At 43.9% G+C, this 14,024-nt stretch overlaps 4 protein-coding genes across 7 annotated transcripts; all 4 read left to right on the plus strand.

Moving 5' to 3' along the window:
• The first annotated feature begins 348 nt into the window (after nt 1-348).
• Nucleotides 349-1,501, plus strand: LOC4326466 (thylakoid lumenal 17.9 kDa protein, chloroplastic). 2 transcript variants are annotated; one of them, XM_015775886.3, is made up of 3 exons: nt 349-673; nt 756-888; nt 970-1,501. In XM_015775886.3, the coding sequence occupies exons 1-3, from the start codon at nt 369-371 to the stop codon at nt 1,309-1,311; spliced, it is 780 nt and encodes a 259-aa protein (XP_015631372.1). In that variant the 5' UTR covers nt 349-368; the 3' UTR covers nt 1,312-1,501. The 2 variants fall into 2 exon arrangements, with proteins under 2 accessions (XP_015631372.1, XP_015631379.1); XM_015775893.3 differs by having other exon boundaries at nt 756-882.
• Nucleotides 1,502-3,979: 2,478 nt separating this feature from the next.
• On the plus strand, nt 3,980-7,660 carry LOC4326467 (uncharacterized). Of its 3 annotated transcripts, none has more exons than XM_015766964.3 (3): nt 3,980-4,140; nt 4,248-4,415; nt 6,178-7,660. In XM_015766964.3, the coding sequence occupies exons 1-3, from the start codon at nt 4,111-4,113 to the stop codon at nt 7,471-7,473; spliced, it is 1,494 nt and encodes a 497-aa protein (XP_015622450.1). In that variant the 5' UTR covers nt 3,980-4,110; the 3' UTR covers nt 7,474-7,660. The 3 variants fall into 3 exon arrangements, with proteins under 3 accessions (XP_015622450.1, XP_015622452.1, XP_015622453.1); XM_015766966.3 differs by having other exon boundaries at nt 3,991-4,140; nt 4,253-4,415; XM_015766967.3 differs by lacking the exons at nt 3,980-4,140; nt 4,248-4,415 and adding an exon at nt 5,813-5,964.
• Nucleotides 7,661-7,990: 330 nt separating this feature from the next.
• LOC4326468 (uncharacterized) lies at nt 7,991-10,549 on the plus strand. The gene is made up of 4 exons (XM_015766968.3): nt 7,991-8,689; nt 9,249-9,489; nt 9,621-9,738; nt 9,875-10,549. The coding sequence occupies exons 1-4, from the start codon at nt 8,142-8,144 to the stop codon at nt 9,964-9,966; spliced, it is 999 nt and encodes a 332-aa protein (XP_015622454.1). The 5' UTR covers nt 7,991-8,141; the 3' UTR covers nt 9,967-10,549.
• A 1,117-nt stretch (nt 10,550-11,666) lies between these two features.
• On the plus strand, nt 11,667-13,942 carry LOC4326439 (probable inactive shikimate kinase like 1, chloroplastic). The gene is made up of 9 exons (XM_015766244.3): nt 11,667-11,844; nt 11,963-12,009; nt 12,086-12,140; nt 12,237-12,397; nt 12,508-12,590; nt 12,669-12,777; nt 13,164-13,242; nt 13,369-13,433; nt 13,565-13,942. The coding sequence occupies exons 1-9, from the start codon at nt 11,703-11,705 to the stop codon at nt 13,631-13,633; spliced, it is 810 nt and encodes a 269-aa protein (XP_015621730.1). The 5' UTR covers nt 11,667-11,702; the 3' UTR covers nt 13,634-13,942.
• Nucleotides 13,943-14,024: the final 82 nt, after the last annotated feature.

Consider the following 14,024-nt stretch of genomic DNA (forward strand, 5'->3'; position numbering starts at 1 on the left):
CCTTAACGTATGCCGAAAACGTCCGTATACGCGTATGTATACCATATCGATGTGTGACGTATATCGAAGGGTAGAGGGTATACCTTACCCGTAACCCTGACAAATATTTTAGATTCATCATAAGAAATATTTTTATATAATTCACATGGTGTTAAAGTATATATAATGGTCAAAGATATGTTTAAGTTATGATAAAGCTAAAACGATAGTTAATTTAAAATGGAGAAAGTGCAAGTACATTCTGGATGGGTAGATAAGAAGAGCAGATGGAGATGTGTGGGGTGTAGGTGTGATCGATCGAGGGACGACAAACCAATTAATTAACCACGCTAGCCCAGAGTGATCGATAGCAGAATCGTACGTTTGTAATGACGTCATCATTATCATCATCCACAGCCTCTGCTGCTGCTTGTTGCAAGAGTAGAAGTCGTAATCCTCCTCCGGCGCCGGCGCCACACACTAGTACTGCACGAGTAGTTCGCAGCAGCAGGCGGAGGCTTCTCTTAGTATTCTTCTCCGCAGAGGCGGCGGCGGCTGCGACGAGCGGTCTCATCCAGACCCCGTGTGGGCAAGCCTACCCTTTCGCTGGCACCAACGTGAAGAAGCCGCAGCCGCCGTCCACCCCTTACTCCCAATCCCAATCGCAGCAGCAGTTTGGCCTCGACGCCAAAGGGTAATTAACTAAACCGGCCGCCACAGATCTGGATGGATCGATCTTAAAATTAAGAAAGAGATTATATATATTATGGATGCAGGAGGATTAGGGCGTGCCCGTCGACGAACCCCGGATGCGTGTCCACAAACCCCACGGTGGGCGCATCTTGCTCCTTGGCCTCCCCGCTCATCGTCCCCGCTAATACACCAACGGACAAGGCCGCCGCTGTAAGTGTACGCACGCACGCATTTGTTATTCATTTAATATAGCAGTATTTGTTTCTGAATTAGTAATTCGATGTGAATGAATGACAGTCGCTGCGCGAGGCTATCCTCAAGACGCAGAGGAATGCGGTGATCAAAGCCGACGAGGAGACGGCGTACGGGCACTACATCCAGGCGGAGGTCGACGGCGGCGCAGGCCGCGACGTGATGGAGTTCCTCCTCAAGGAATCCCAGTCCCAGTCCCAGGAGGTGGTGGCCGCGTACCGATGCGTCGCCACCAAGGTCATCTTCGTCTACCCCTTCACCACTGCCGTCGGCGATTCAAGAGGGCAGAGCCAGAGGATCGCCGCCGTCGCCCAGGAGCTCGGATGGTACGCCCCGGACCTACTCAACGCCGCCACCGCCGACGACCACTCTATCCTCGACTATTAACCAAGGCCATACATATGCTTGCTTCATTATCTCTAGTCTGTACAAGTACAACTCGTCCAAATTCATTCATCCATCCATCCATCCACGACACATATACAAATACTAATCTATTATTACTACTAAGTAGTACTAGTAGCCACCGATATATATACACAACAAATGTATTAATCAAAATGCTAATTTATTTCTACGCCGGCCGGCGTCCTTGCACTTTTGGATGATATTGGGCCTTAATTTTCATCGTAGGTCACCGAGTTAGCCCATGCACTGTTTACTGTGTCATGAAATAAGCATGTGGGCCTCACAGGTATTTTTAATTTTTTTAACTAACACCAGCTGACAGACATGTAGGGTGCTTTTGAATTTTTTGTCCCATGTAAACATCATATGGGACCAGGGCGGATCCAGAAAAAAAAATTGAGGGGCTTAATTACACAGTTTTTTCAACCTTCAGCCATTTAGGGACCTTTAGTTTATCATTCATGGTGAAAAAAATAAAGGGGTGCTCTGGGGGTATCCATGGGTCTTGTGGGTGTAGGGGGGACTCGAGTCCCCACGCATCCACGTTGGATCCGCCCCTGTATGGGACTAATATCAACTAAACAAGCCACATATAGATTAGGACTATGCTTGTATCTTCATATCTCTATTTGGTTTATTAGGCCACTTTGTTCCATGTATTTTATACTTCCGAGACCTCACAGATCAAAACATGGACTCATCCAAGGCCCATATGATTTCGCCTCCCCATCTAATTAGATGTATAGGGCTAGATGTCCCTCTTCTTTGTAGTTGTAGGGCCCTGTCCTGTTGACAAGAAAATCGAACACATCGGCCTAGGAGATCTGCTTAGCTCCAGTGCAGGTCCAAATATGATGAGATGCAGGCGTGCCAGCCAGTTTGATCCTACAACTGACAAGATATGCAAATAGTAGATCAAATTAGCCGATCGGCTAACAAGCCGATGGAGTAGTTCCAGCCGATAGCCGATAATAGCCGATGTCGATACCAGCCGATAGCGATAGGGTTTAAGCAATCGGCTATATGTCAAATATAGATAATGATATAAAGGCAATCGGCTGATGATGATGTAATATAGCAATATAATCCAGTAGAAACCAATCGGCTAACAATATGATATAGTAGAACAAGTATTGATCCGAAGGTTAAAGCACCCATCGGCTGGAGGTCTGATGTCATGAAATCCACAAGATTAGATTAAACAATGAAACCTTTGTTGTCATCGGTTAAATCCAACTTATATGTATATGCAATCCTTATGAGCCGATGCAACGTTCAGATAACTCACCGGCTGAAACCCCGATGAAACCCTTATTGGCAATCAAGAAGCAGGCTAGACATTATGGTTCTAAGCATGACTTAGTAGATCAAACTTAACTGATGCAGCACTAAGTATGAAAAGAAACATAATATCTAGACAATCAAGCTGTTGACTGATTTTCAGGGTGGTAGATGCCTAGGCTAATTTAATCTAGCAACGCGATTTAGCCGATACCGGCAGAAACACTAAAGCGAGAGACAGCCGATAGAGCTAAATTGATATGCTAAGACTAGATTAACAGAGACATGATAAATAGGTAGGCAAATATATCATCCAAACCAGAGCAATCCAAGAGGTCAAATGTACTGATGCAGCCTTGAACGACGCCGACGTAAATGATACAATTGCCTGGGCCGACGGAACTTACCCATTCGCTGGAGATCGAACACTGATGCAGCCCCGCGTCAGGTGCCAAGTCCCGCCGGACGATAAAATAAAGTAGAAAAGGTAAAAGGTGGCGATGTGCCGAATTGTATTGATTGTGAGGATAAATTACATAAACCCCGGGTGTACATATTTATACCCATGGGTTGATACAAGTCCTTGTCGGACAAGAAAGAAACTTTCCTAAAGATAAAAGGAAAAGATAAAGTCCTTATAGGACACTAAATACACTTTCCTAAAGATAAAAGGAAACTAACAAACTATTCCTAATTAATAGATAACTTGCCAAGCCGCATTCTCTTTGAACTCGGTCTCTTCTAGATAAGCTTCCTCTAGTAGATCAATTTTCTTAACCGAATATAGCAAGAATCCGACAACTGACGACTTGATAACTCTCATTGGCTAATCTCAGGACTTCGAAGCCGATGCTGACTCTAAGCCGATGACTACTCCGGGCTTACCAAATTTCACTGTTAACATGTCCCAAATGGGGACATTTCCATCGTTGGCAACCACACAAGTATTGAGATGATTATATATGCAAGTAAAGAAATATATTGGAGATAAAATGATCGTGTATCCACACTTCACTACCTCAAAAAACTTAATAAAACCTATGGATAGGTGATCGGTAAGGAAGACGTTCCTCATTAAATTATAGTAGAGAAGCTATCTGATTTATGCACGAAAATAGGAAAAATAGTAAATTTATGTGCATACTTATATTCGCAAACGATTGAAATAAAATATGCTTTGAAAATGAAACAGGCGGAGCACATGACAACTGGCATATCGTGCCAAACCGAACCCTCCAGAAAGATGAAGTCCCAAAGCATAGAAAGCACTATAAAAGTCGACCCACAATATGCACTAGGAGCAATCGATGGATTGAGTAGCTTCTCTAGCCTTGACCTCCTAGCGCTCAGTTGTTATACTTACCCTCTAAGGGCTACTAGGCCTCACTCATCTCTTCGTGTATATTTAGCCTTTTATGCTACCCGTGGATCTCTTTCGTCATTGATGGGTATACCGTTTGTGGTTGATACCAGTTTTATAATTATCTACGGGCAAAGATGATAAATGCCATATATCGAAATGACAAGGTAATTTTATCTTCTCCTTATGAGTTTTTCAACTCAAAGTTTTTTTTGCAACCAATAATTAGTCTCTAATATTAATTTGCTAATTCAAGTGATGTTTTTTTTATAAGATTAGGGTGAAGATTAGGCCGGGGACGCAGGAATTTTACAGGAATTTCACATGTAATAGTTCAACCATAGTAGGAACTAGAAACATGAAAATTTGTGGGTTGCAAACAAAGTTCCATCTACATCATCGTGCATGTATCGAGCCAAAGGCAGGATCTACCTATACCCATGTAAGTCCCTCTAGTTTCTGTGATTTCCTCCATCCAGAAAGACTTGATTTCTAGCATTTATAATTTGTTAAAAAAAGATTTGGTTTCTTTTGTTTTTGTGGGGAAAAATACTTGATTTATAGCCCCTAGCTTACCTACCATCGGTCTATAAATCATGAAGTTTTATTCCTTCAGTACCCCTTATACTAATGCCATTTTTCTATTAGTGAGCGGCACTTTTGTTTTTCCCCCTTAACAACTAAAATACTTGGGATTACTAGGACTCAAGTTTTTTGGGGAATAAAGGGAGTGCTATATATGCCTTGAACTATTTCGTTTATCTTTTATTGTGTTTCACTATTTATTTGTATGTGGTATGGTCTCTTTGTTAAGCTAGCAAGTTCCATGAGTTTATATATCAATGTACAATTTGGAGTGGTATATTTGATTAGCCCGTTTTCCTTAGGCACCGCTTGTTAGCTAACTGCTAACATACAAAAGTAATTAAGTATGTATAACATTGAAAAGATGGCGAGTCATGAGAGAGAGCAATGTGGCAAACAAACTCTATACTAACATTCAAAAGTAAAGTACTAACATACAAAGCTTGTTAGCTTGTAGCTGATGAATAGCATACAAAAGTAATAAAGTATTAAGTACATGGAGTATAAGTTATGTAGCTAGGACCACAAACAACACATGATCTATGCATGGTATGCATGCAAACCATGCACTTACTGCAAGCAAGTAGGCCAGGACATCATGGTTTATTATTAACTAGGTCATTAGACAATTGCTTGCGTTACACAATGTATAGAAGAAATGTAGGATATTAAGCTAAAATACAAAATTCTCCAGCAGGAAAGGCGCCGAAAGTATACTTAGTTTGCTAGCAATGGATCGAGTACTTATCTACTGATCTAGTCATCGATCCATGCATCCATCCATCATTTAACCACGTAGCATGTATTGGCTGGAATCAAGCTATCACATATATGCGTGAATCTAAAGCAAAACAAACTCCTCGATATATCTTGCATACATCTGGAGCTAACCGTCCATTGATTAGCTAGCTAACTTAGAGATAGATTAGCATGTATGACACATCAAATTGAAATCATGATGCATATGCATGGTATAGGAGAGGACAAATAAATATATGGTTCAATTAACAAGCAAGTCAATTTGTGACATGATTGATACGTTACGCAAATAAACTACAATACTTTATCTTGGTTGTCTTTAGCATAAGAAGTGTGGAATGCATGGTTTAGCCTTGTGAGCCCCACATATATAAAGCTTGTTGTTTCACTAGAAAAGATACACGCTAGGCTAAAAGATTTCACCAAACCAACAAGAAACTAATAAACCTTTTTTTCTCTTTCTTCAACTTTCTTTCGTCTCCCTTCTCAACAACACAGATGTCATAGAAACCAGAATCTTTTGGGCCTATATAAACCACCCCACCTTGCATAGTATGTTCATCCTTGTGTCATATTGTGTTCATCTTCATACTACCAACCAATTAGTGCTAATAGGTAGCATTTTCTGCAGTTGCAGCTCAAGTAAGGTAATGCACCTACTAGCTTATTATTCTTGTGCCTAGTATTAATTAGTTTCTATACTGGTACTTGTGAAAATTTGTGATTTGAGCGATGCTATTTGATTTGTAATTAAGCTAGCTATCTCTTTTTTCTTGGACCGCAATGTAACATCGTGTTGCTAACTTTTAAACTATAAAAGTAAGATAAAGAAGTAACAAAAGTGTGTGCTTGCTATGTAGGTCTATTATTCGGAGCAACAAAGGGAAGGAATGGAGCAAACTTTGGACGTACCTAGATCGTTGAGGCTACCGACACCAAAGGCTCAACAACAAATGGATGAATTTTGGAGGGATCGACAAAAAGAGATTGAGACAACAAAGGACTTTAGCGAGCATGCGATCCCTATGGCCCGCTTGAAGAAGATCGCATCTTCTCAAAAGGGTAACATGATGATGTCCTTTGACATGCCAGCATTCTTATCGAAGATGTGTGAGCTCTTCGTACAAGAACTTGCTGTGCGTGCATGGGCATCTGCTCAATCCCATAACCGTTGCATCATACTAGACACGGATATTGCTGAAGCCATTGCCTCCACAGAGTCTTATGACTTTCTTGTTGATATCCTCCATAATCACCGTGAGAAGCACAAATCCACTCCTTGTTCTACACTTACTACAAAGCGTTGTAGGTTAGTCGATCAACCTTCCACATCTCGCCCGCCCTACCAACATCAGCTGCCACTGTTTGCTCCTACATATACTCCAGCCATCCCTATTACTCCTAGTTTAATGCCACCAATTTCTCACTATATACCGTTCCAATATCCATCCTTATCACAAGAAGTGTCCACGATGATGGCTTCCGCACCCATAGTGAATAGATCAATGTTGCTCATTCACAACATAGCAAGGGGTCTAGGCTTACAAGGAAACAATATCAGCACATTCGCCAACAATAATATCCCAGACAATATTATTGGTTGTAGTAGCCCCGCGGTTCTTGCAAGTATGATGAGTCCTGCTTTACTAGACGTTGCAGGGGCATCACTAAATCCGCCAAACTCTCACTCCATCTGCACGATGAACATGATCAACTCGAGTGATCCCAGTGGATCTAGCATTGGTGACATTAATGTTGCAAATCAAGCAAGTCTTGCTCCCTCTGAACATTTTAACCCTGCTATCCTTCAAGAGTCCTCATGTCCTTCGTTCTTATATAATAACAACAATGACACGATTGTTGTTGTACCGGAGGGTGTAGATATTAGTGGCACCATGGATGTTGCTGGTTTAGTTATCAATGGTCAAGAAGAAGAACATGAGAGGAAAACAAATGTTGAGCAAAATGAGATATATGAAAGCATTGATATAGGAATAATCAATGCAAGTGTTGCGGATGGTAATAAATGCAGTATTAGGTGGGATGAATTAGGAACGGCCGATGATTCATTGCTAGATAAATTTTTGGAGGAGTTTCAAGCAAGAAACGACGGTGTTTTGCACAGCGGGATTGTGTTGCATGAAGACCATTCCTAGGTGACGTGATTTTAGCAAACCCAAGTAGTAGCAATGCCAATATAAGTAATTGAGTTGGCAAGTTTTGTTTATGTCTTTTGTAAGAATGAGGTTGTAACTCTTTTTCTTGTTGAATATAATGTTGTTTGTTTGGAGAGAAGAAAGTTAGTCGGAGTAAAAAAAAAAAGAAGAAGCATATGACTATGTAGGGTGATCGGTACTTGCGCATGTGTGGTCCAATCACGAGTTCATTATCTGTAATTGGGACGAAGTAAACGCAGTGGTGATGAGAATGGCACACGCGTACGTGGCGTGGGAGGGGAGCAGGGAGGCCAGCCCACCAACCACATCCTCCTCCTGTGTGTGAGTCGTCTGGATGGATGTTACCAAAATAACCAAGCAAGATAGGAAGGGAAGAGGAAGTTTCCAGAAGAAGGGAAGGGCAAGAAAGGAAATACTACTACTACACCTGTAGTGGGTGTGGGTGGGTGGCAGGCAGAGGAGGAGCCAAGAAGCAACGGTCACATTTCCTTTGCTTACCGTGTTGTGTTGGTCTCATCGTCTGTCTCGCTCGGCGCTCGTCTTTCTCCCCTCCATTCCATTTTTCCTTCTCCTCTTCAACCAAACGAAACCCTAGCCGCCTCCTATAGCTAAGCTAAGCTCCCTCCCCTCCTCCCTCTCATCCATCAATGGGCAAGCTCCTCTGCGACTCCTCCTCCGCCGCCGTCGCCGTCGCCGAGGCACCTTCCCCTGCCCCTGCGCCCCCGCTCCTCACCTGGCCCACCCCCGACCCCGACCCCCCGACCAGCTGGACCGCCGTCGCCGCGCTCGAGGACCAGCAGCGCCGCCGCCTCCACCGGATCTGGGAGCGCGGCGTCGCCTGGAAGCCCCCCGCCACGCTCCCGCTCCCGCCCCTCGTCTTCCGCCTTGACCACGCCGGGGAGGTCGACGCCGACGGCAACTGCCTCTTCACCGCCGCCCGCAAGGCCGCCTCCGCCAAGCCCGACGCGCGCGACCTCAGGCACCGCATCGTCCGCCGCTTCTCCCACCTCTACGCCGCCGCCCAAGCCCCCGACAGAGACGCCATCGATGCGGCCGTGCGCCACCTCTACGCGCCGGATCTCAAGGCCGGCTGGGGCGTCCACGTCGTGCAGGAGCTCAAGTTGCTCGCGCCCAAGACCCTGCGCCACCACCTCGACGCTGCCATCAACGACCTCGTCGACCTCGGCATCCAAAGGTTGGTTCTTATCATCAATCCACACCCTCCCGGATCGATCCCCTCTCTCTTTTCTTTTCTTGCACCCTCTCCAATCGCGCGGAATTTCTTTCATGCCACCTCTTGCTCCTGTTTTTTTCCCCATTGATTAATAAATCTCCTCCTTTTGCACATATCCCTACTACTATTAGCTTTACAATTACGACTTCAATTACTACTGCGCCTAGGTCCTGCCTAAATGAAATGGTCAAAGACAACGAATTTCTTTCTCTTAAAAAAAAAGTGTCACCTACGCGTATGCACATGTAGTGGGAATCAACTTGGATATCCAAAACTTCCATGCATGTATTAGATGCTGCCTGACCTATTAGTTTTAGTATCGTCATGTTGACCACCCTGTACAGTTGTACATCTTCATCACACAAGAATCCCAAGTTGCTATGCATGTTAAACAACAATTTATGCTTCCTGCTGCAACTGTACAGTTGTAACAACCCATGGATTGGAGCCTGCTCACCAAATCAACCTGTTTCCTACTATCCACCTCTGTATACTAGTCTTGACGTTCACTGCCTTGCAGGGAAATGGCAGCTGAAACCATATACAGGGAGAGATGCATAGCTGTAAACAATGGAGATAGTTGGGCCAAGTACATGTCTGTCTCTGGTTCCGCAGAGGACGAGCACAACATAATCACTCTGCAGTACACAGAGGAAGGCTTACTGACCATCGATGAGAACCGGGATGGCCATGCTGCAGCTTTTGGTGATGATATTGCTATCGAGTGCCTGGCAACCGAGTTCAAGAGAGAAGTTTATGTGGTAAAGCCCGTGTGAATGTTCTGCATGATAGTTTGCTAGTCACCATAGATCTGGCACTTTTATCTTGCATCTCTGTTTCATAGTTTTCTCAGCACTTTTATCTGCAATCTAACAGGCCCTTTTGTTTGTAGGTGCAAGCACATGGAGCGGATGCAATGGTTGATGAGGACAACTGTGTGTTCTTCCTACCACACCGCCCTAGAGGAGAAATTTGCGAGCCGCCGATTTTTCTTTTCATGAAGGGAACAGGTAACTTTGGGAATCATTTGCCCAGCAACCTAGTACGAACTGAAAATTGGTGTCTCAACAAAATTTAGTTGCTGTCTATGCTGTCAGTTGCAATGTGTCTGGACTTAAGGTAGATGTCCAATTCTTTTTCTTGCAGCATGGTGTGGTGCTGGTGCCGACCATTATGAGCCTTTGATAGCCACTGTCCTCCAGAATGTTACTCCAGACAAGGCAGCTGTTGTACTTTGAGGATGACTTCCTTCTTTTTCGCTCCCCCAGTTCTAGTCACTGATGGAGTCGAGCCAATTTTGTAATCTGAGCTAGATTGCTTTATTGAGGAGCAACGTCTATGCCCAAGAGGATCTAACTGTGCGCCGCAGGGTCTTGCCTGCTTCTGAAGTTGTGTACTATGATTCGTTTTGTATGCTGATTTGATTAGTGTGTGTTTTGATAGGTTCTGACTGTTGAGGAGGAGATTCAGAGTGTGGTAGAATATCGGATCTAGTTTATGCTGTGAATTGTTGTGCGGCATTGTAAACCGGCATTTTGGTATTGCCTCATGCCTATTGTGAGGTTTTTTTTTTTTTTGGTTGCTTGCGTTCTAGGGACATGATTGGACATTTGAGAATGAGGATCATTCTTTTCAGTTTTGGGCTACCCGTTGTTCCAGTCCTTGCTGTTGCCACAATCTGACTGGAGCGGGGATGAATTGATTTGCAAAAGAGATGTAATACTTGTTTTCTCATGCAAATTGTACCAACATTGCAGAGGGATATGGCTGCTGTAAAAGTCTCTTCTTTCCTTTGCAAAAATAGGATCATCCTTCGTTGTATTTATAGCTTTGAACTCATTTCATGCATGAGGAAACCATGAAAGAACGCTACTTAAGCTCGTGAATCTGTCCCAAAGATCACTGTGATTTCCGAGGGATGACCGGATTGACATTTTTCACTTACCATCAATTTAACGATGACTGATTGATCTAATCTTACTCAGTAATTGCTCACTCCATTTGTTCTGTAAATGGCTTGGTGTTGGGTAAATTATCTACCCATCCCACCATCATGGAGATGAATGAATCAGTAGTCATGTTGAGTGGAGATGACTGATGAGTAATCAGTCATGTTAAGTCGATTACTTATCGTCATCATGAATTACTGGCATCTTGTAACGGATCCCCTCGTCAAAATAAAAGAGAATTAAAACGGGGATGGAGAAACAAGAGATGTTGGGTGAAGGAAATAAGAGCTTGAATGGTCAGAAATCTCATGTGGAATTAGTGTATCATCGCAGCGGTCAGCTGGCTCACAACAGTTAATATTAACGTTTCATCACTCCATTCAAGCATCCAAAGCAGCACTCGGAATAATCAGAGGGAAAGAAAACAGGGGGGAAACAAGAATGATCAGAAATCTCGTGTGGAATTCGATGGTTATGCACATGGCATCACGGATGCTGCTGCAACCTAACGAGCTCATCATATCATTTTTCATGCATTGAAACAGCCATTCATCCTCCAATCCAATCCAACGCCATAACCATAAAACAGTATGATAAGCGAGAAACAACAACAATAAAAAGGAACAAAATTCAGAAGAAAAGACGGCAGAAGAACATTGGGCGATGGGTGAAATCAAGACAAAACCCATCCAATCTAGTGATCCACTGTCTGTTGTGAGAAAACATGGGAGGGGCTAAGAATGGCGGCGGCGGCGGAGGAAGATGAACCCTAGAATTGGAGGGAGCAAGGAGGGAGGGAGTGAGTGAGTTTTATAAGGGGAAGGAAGAGGAGTCTGGCACGTGGGGCCCGCATCCCATCGCACACCGTCCATTTACACAGCAGGGGCGGAGATATTATTTTAGGTGGGACCCACAATTATTTTATTTTTAAATTGATTTTTTTTTGTGTGTGTTGGCCTTCGCCCTGGCCTGGCCTGGCCGGCAGCGGTGCGGTCGTGCGGATAACGAACGAACGAAGAGAAAGCATGGCAATGGCAATGGCGGCGATGAGAGGGGCGGCGGCGAGCTTGGGTCCGGGCGCTGTGTCTTGGAACTCGAAGCGCTTCTTCCTCTCCTCCTCCTCCACCACCAGCCGCCCCCATCGTCGTCGTCTACGCGCCTTCCCGAGTATCTATCTGCCCGACCCTTCCACCTCCACCCCTTCTCTGCGCCTCTTCCGTTGCTTTCTATCTACTGTATATTAGTAATTGAACTAACTCAGTTCGTTGTTGGGTTGGGATTGCAGGCTCGGAGCAAACTCTGGAGGAGCTTAACCCTTCCGTTGAGCTGCTCGTTCGTACCCTCTCTCCCTTCCTGCCTTCCTCTTCCTCTCTGCTGCGAACTAATAACGCGTTGCTATCCATTTCAGAGGAAAACTGCGGAGGCCGTTGGCGATTTCAGGAAAACACCCATCTACATCGTCGGTCCGTATCCTATTCCCATTCCTCTCTCTCTCTCTCTCTTTCTAATCAATCTGCCTCATTCTGCATTCATTATTATTAGTTAACGATGCATGGCAGGAACCGACTGTACTGCCAAGCGCAACATTGCAAAGCTCCTTGCCAATTCCATCATATACCGCTACCTCTGCAGTGAAGAGCTGCTGGAGGATGTTCTTGGAGGCAAAGATGCCCTCAATGCTTTCCGGGAATCCGACCTCAACGGCTACCTCGAAGTCGAGGTACCCTTATTTCTTCGTGTCCAACTTACTTTATCTTCCAAGTTCCAACCAATCTAGACATAGATACATCCCTTGATTTAACACTTGTCTTCTCTTGTAAATGATGGCAGACTGAAGGCCTGAAACAGCTCACCTCCATGGGCAGCCTCGTGCTTTGCTGTGGGGATGGTGCTGTCATGAACTCAACCAATCTGTATGCTGCCTTCACCCACCATTCTCTCATATCTCACATCCGCCTTCTCATCAACTCTTCTTATGCTAATTCTCTTAGAGGGCTACTGAGGCATGGAGTCTCCATTTGGATTGATATTCCTCTGGAATTGGTGGTGAATGATATGTTGAAGACACAAGCTACTTCAGACCCTGATTCCTTTTCTGAGGTTCATCTGTCCTCCTCTTGCACAATCCTCTTTAAGACTGCAACCTTCATAGTTTCTCGGTTTTTACACATAATACATATAACTCTGGCTACACTATGTCCAGCAACCCTTTATTTGTTAAACAACAATCGACTCCAGCATTTGTTAACAACAGCCTGTGAATATGTATTCAAGTATACTCCCTTAATAATCTTTTCCTATGTAAAACACACTGCCTCCCAAAATCCACATCCTGTTGCTTGATGCGTTGCGAGTCTAGGTTGACTCCATGGCTGGCTATATTTCTGACTTTGTCGTTGCATTAAAATGACTTTATTAAGAGCCAACTTTGTTGTCACTTGACTGCTTAATATCTGCCGGTCACATCTGAAATGTCATGTTTGCAGGCAATGAGCAGAGTCCGACAGCGACACGATGAACTAAAAGAGCGCTATGGAGTTTCTGATATAACTGTTTCAGTACAAAGTAAACAGAGAGATGCATAAACATCATTTTCTTCCATAAAGTTGGAAAAGAAAAGGAAAAGAAAGCAAATGTTGAATTATATATATGGTTGTTGTTATTATTGACTTGGTGTTGAATACCTTTCAGATGTGGCATCTCAACTGGGCTACAGTAGCATCGACTCAGTGACCCTAGAGGACATGGTCCTTGAGGTAAATCAGTTAGATAGATAAAAGTAGTAAAAAAGATGTTGTAGAGCTGGGGAAGAAAGAAAGAAAGAAATGGGTTTTGCGAAAGAAAGAAATGTTGACAGCATTATTTTTGTGTGTATTTTGAACAACAGATTGTGAGGCAAATAGAGAGGCTGATCCGAGCGAAGTCGATGATGGAAGCTGCTGGGAAGCCCTTCTAAAAGAAGGAAGGATCCATTGATGTATAGACTGTTGGTCATGTATGTACCTCCTGATCCCTGAGGAATTGCCTTAGATGTTCCAGGACCAGGAAGCAAAAAGTGCCGCCACAGCTACTGATTGATTAATTTTGTACCGAATGATCAATCATTCGATTGATATTTTTACATTCCCTTGTGACTTGTGAGGGAGACATATGTAGCAGAATGAAAAAGAAGTCGAATTTATTTTCAAAAAAAGAAGCTGTGAGTGTGGCTAGAATCTACACTTGTTCATATCTATGCTTGTTCGTCAGTTGTGTTTGTGTCAAATGAGCAAGTTTGTAACTGTGGACAGGATGACAAGTGGGAACTCGATGGACAATGCATTTGCTTTGGTGCGGAGGCCCATCAA

This window comes from Oryza sativa, chromosome 1 (genome assembly GCF_034140825.1).
Source record: "Oryza sativa Japonica Group chromosome 1, ASM3414082v1".
NCBI classification, from domain to species: domain Eukaryota; kingdom Viridiplantae; phylum Streptophyta; class Magnoliopsida; order Poales; family Poaceae; genus Oryza; species Oryza sativa.

Excerpts from the sequence above, each read along its gene's own strand:
- LOC4326466 (XM_015775886.3), top strand. The coding sequence starts at position 369 with ATGACGTCATCATTATCATCATCCACAGCCTCTGCTGCTGCTTGTTGC. Across the intron at positions 674-755 it reads TTTGGCCTCGACGCCAAAGG|GAGGATTAGGGCGTGCCCGT; the intron begins GTAATTAACTAA and ends TTATGGATGCAG. Across the intron at positions 889-969 it reads ACAAGGCCGCCGCTGTAAGT|TCGCTGCGCGAGGCTATCCT; the intron begins GTACGCACGCAC and ends AATGAATGACAG.
- LOC4326467 (XM_015766964.3), top strand. The coding sequence starts at position 4,111 with ATGATAAATGCCATATATCGAAATGACAAG. Across the intron at positions 4,141-4,247 it reads CCATATATCGAAATGACAAG|ATTAGGGTGAAGATTAGGCC; the intron begins GTAATTTTATCT and ends TTTTTTTATAAG. Across the intron at positions 4,416-6,177 it reads CAGGATCTACCTATACCCAT|GTCTATTATTCGGAGCAACA; the intron begins GTAAGTCCCTCT and ends CTTGCTATGTAG.
- LOC4326468 (XM_015766968.3), top strand. The coding sequence starts at position 8,142 with ATGGGCAAGCTCCTCTGCGACTCCTCCTCCGCCGCCGTCGCCGTCGCC. Across the intron at positions 8,690-9,248 it reads GTCGACCTCGGCATCCAAAG|GGAAATGGCAGCTGAAACCA; the intron begins GTTGGTTCTTAT and ends ACTGCCTTGCAG. Across the intron at positions 9,739-9,874 it reads TCTTTTCATGAAGGGAACAG|CATGGTGTGGTGCTGGTGCC; the intron begins GTAACTTTGGGA and ends TTTTTCTTGCAG.
- LOC4326439 (XM_015766244.3), top strand. The coding sequence starts at position 11,703 with ATGGCAATGGCAATGGCGGCGATGAGAGGGGCGGCGGCGAGCTTGGGT. Across the intron at positions 12,141-12,236 it reads AACACCCATCTACATCGTCG|GAACCGACTGTACTGCCAAG; the intron begins GTCCGTATCCTA and ends GATGCATGGCAG. Across the intron at positions 13,243-13,368 it reads TATAACTGTTTCAGTACAAA|ATGTGGCATCTCAACTGGGC; the intron begins GTAAACAGAGAG and ends AATACCTTTCAG.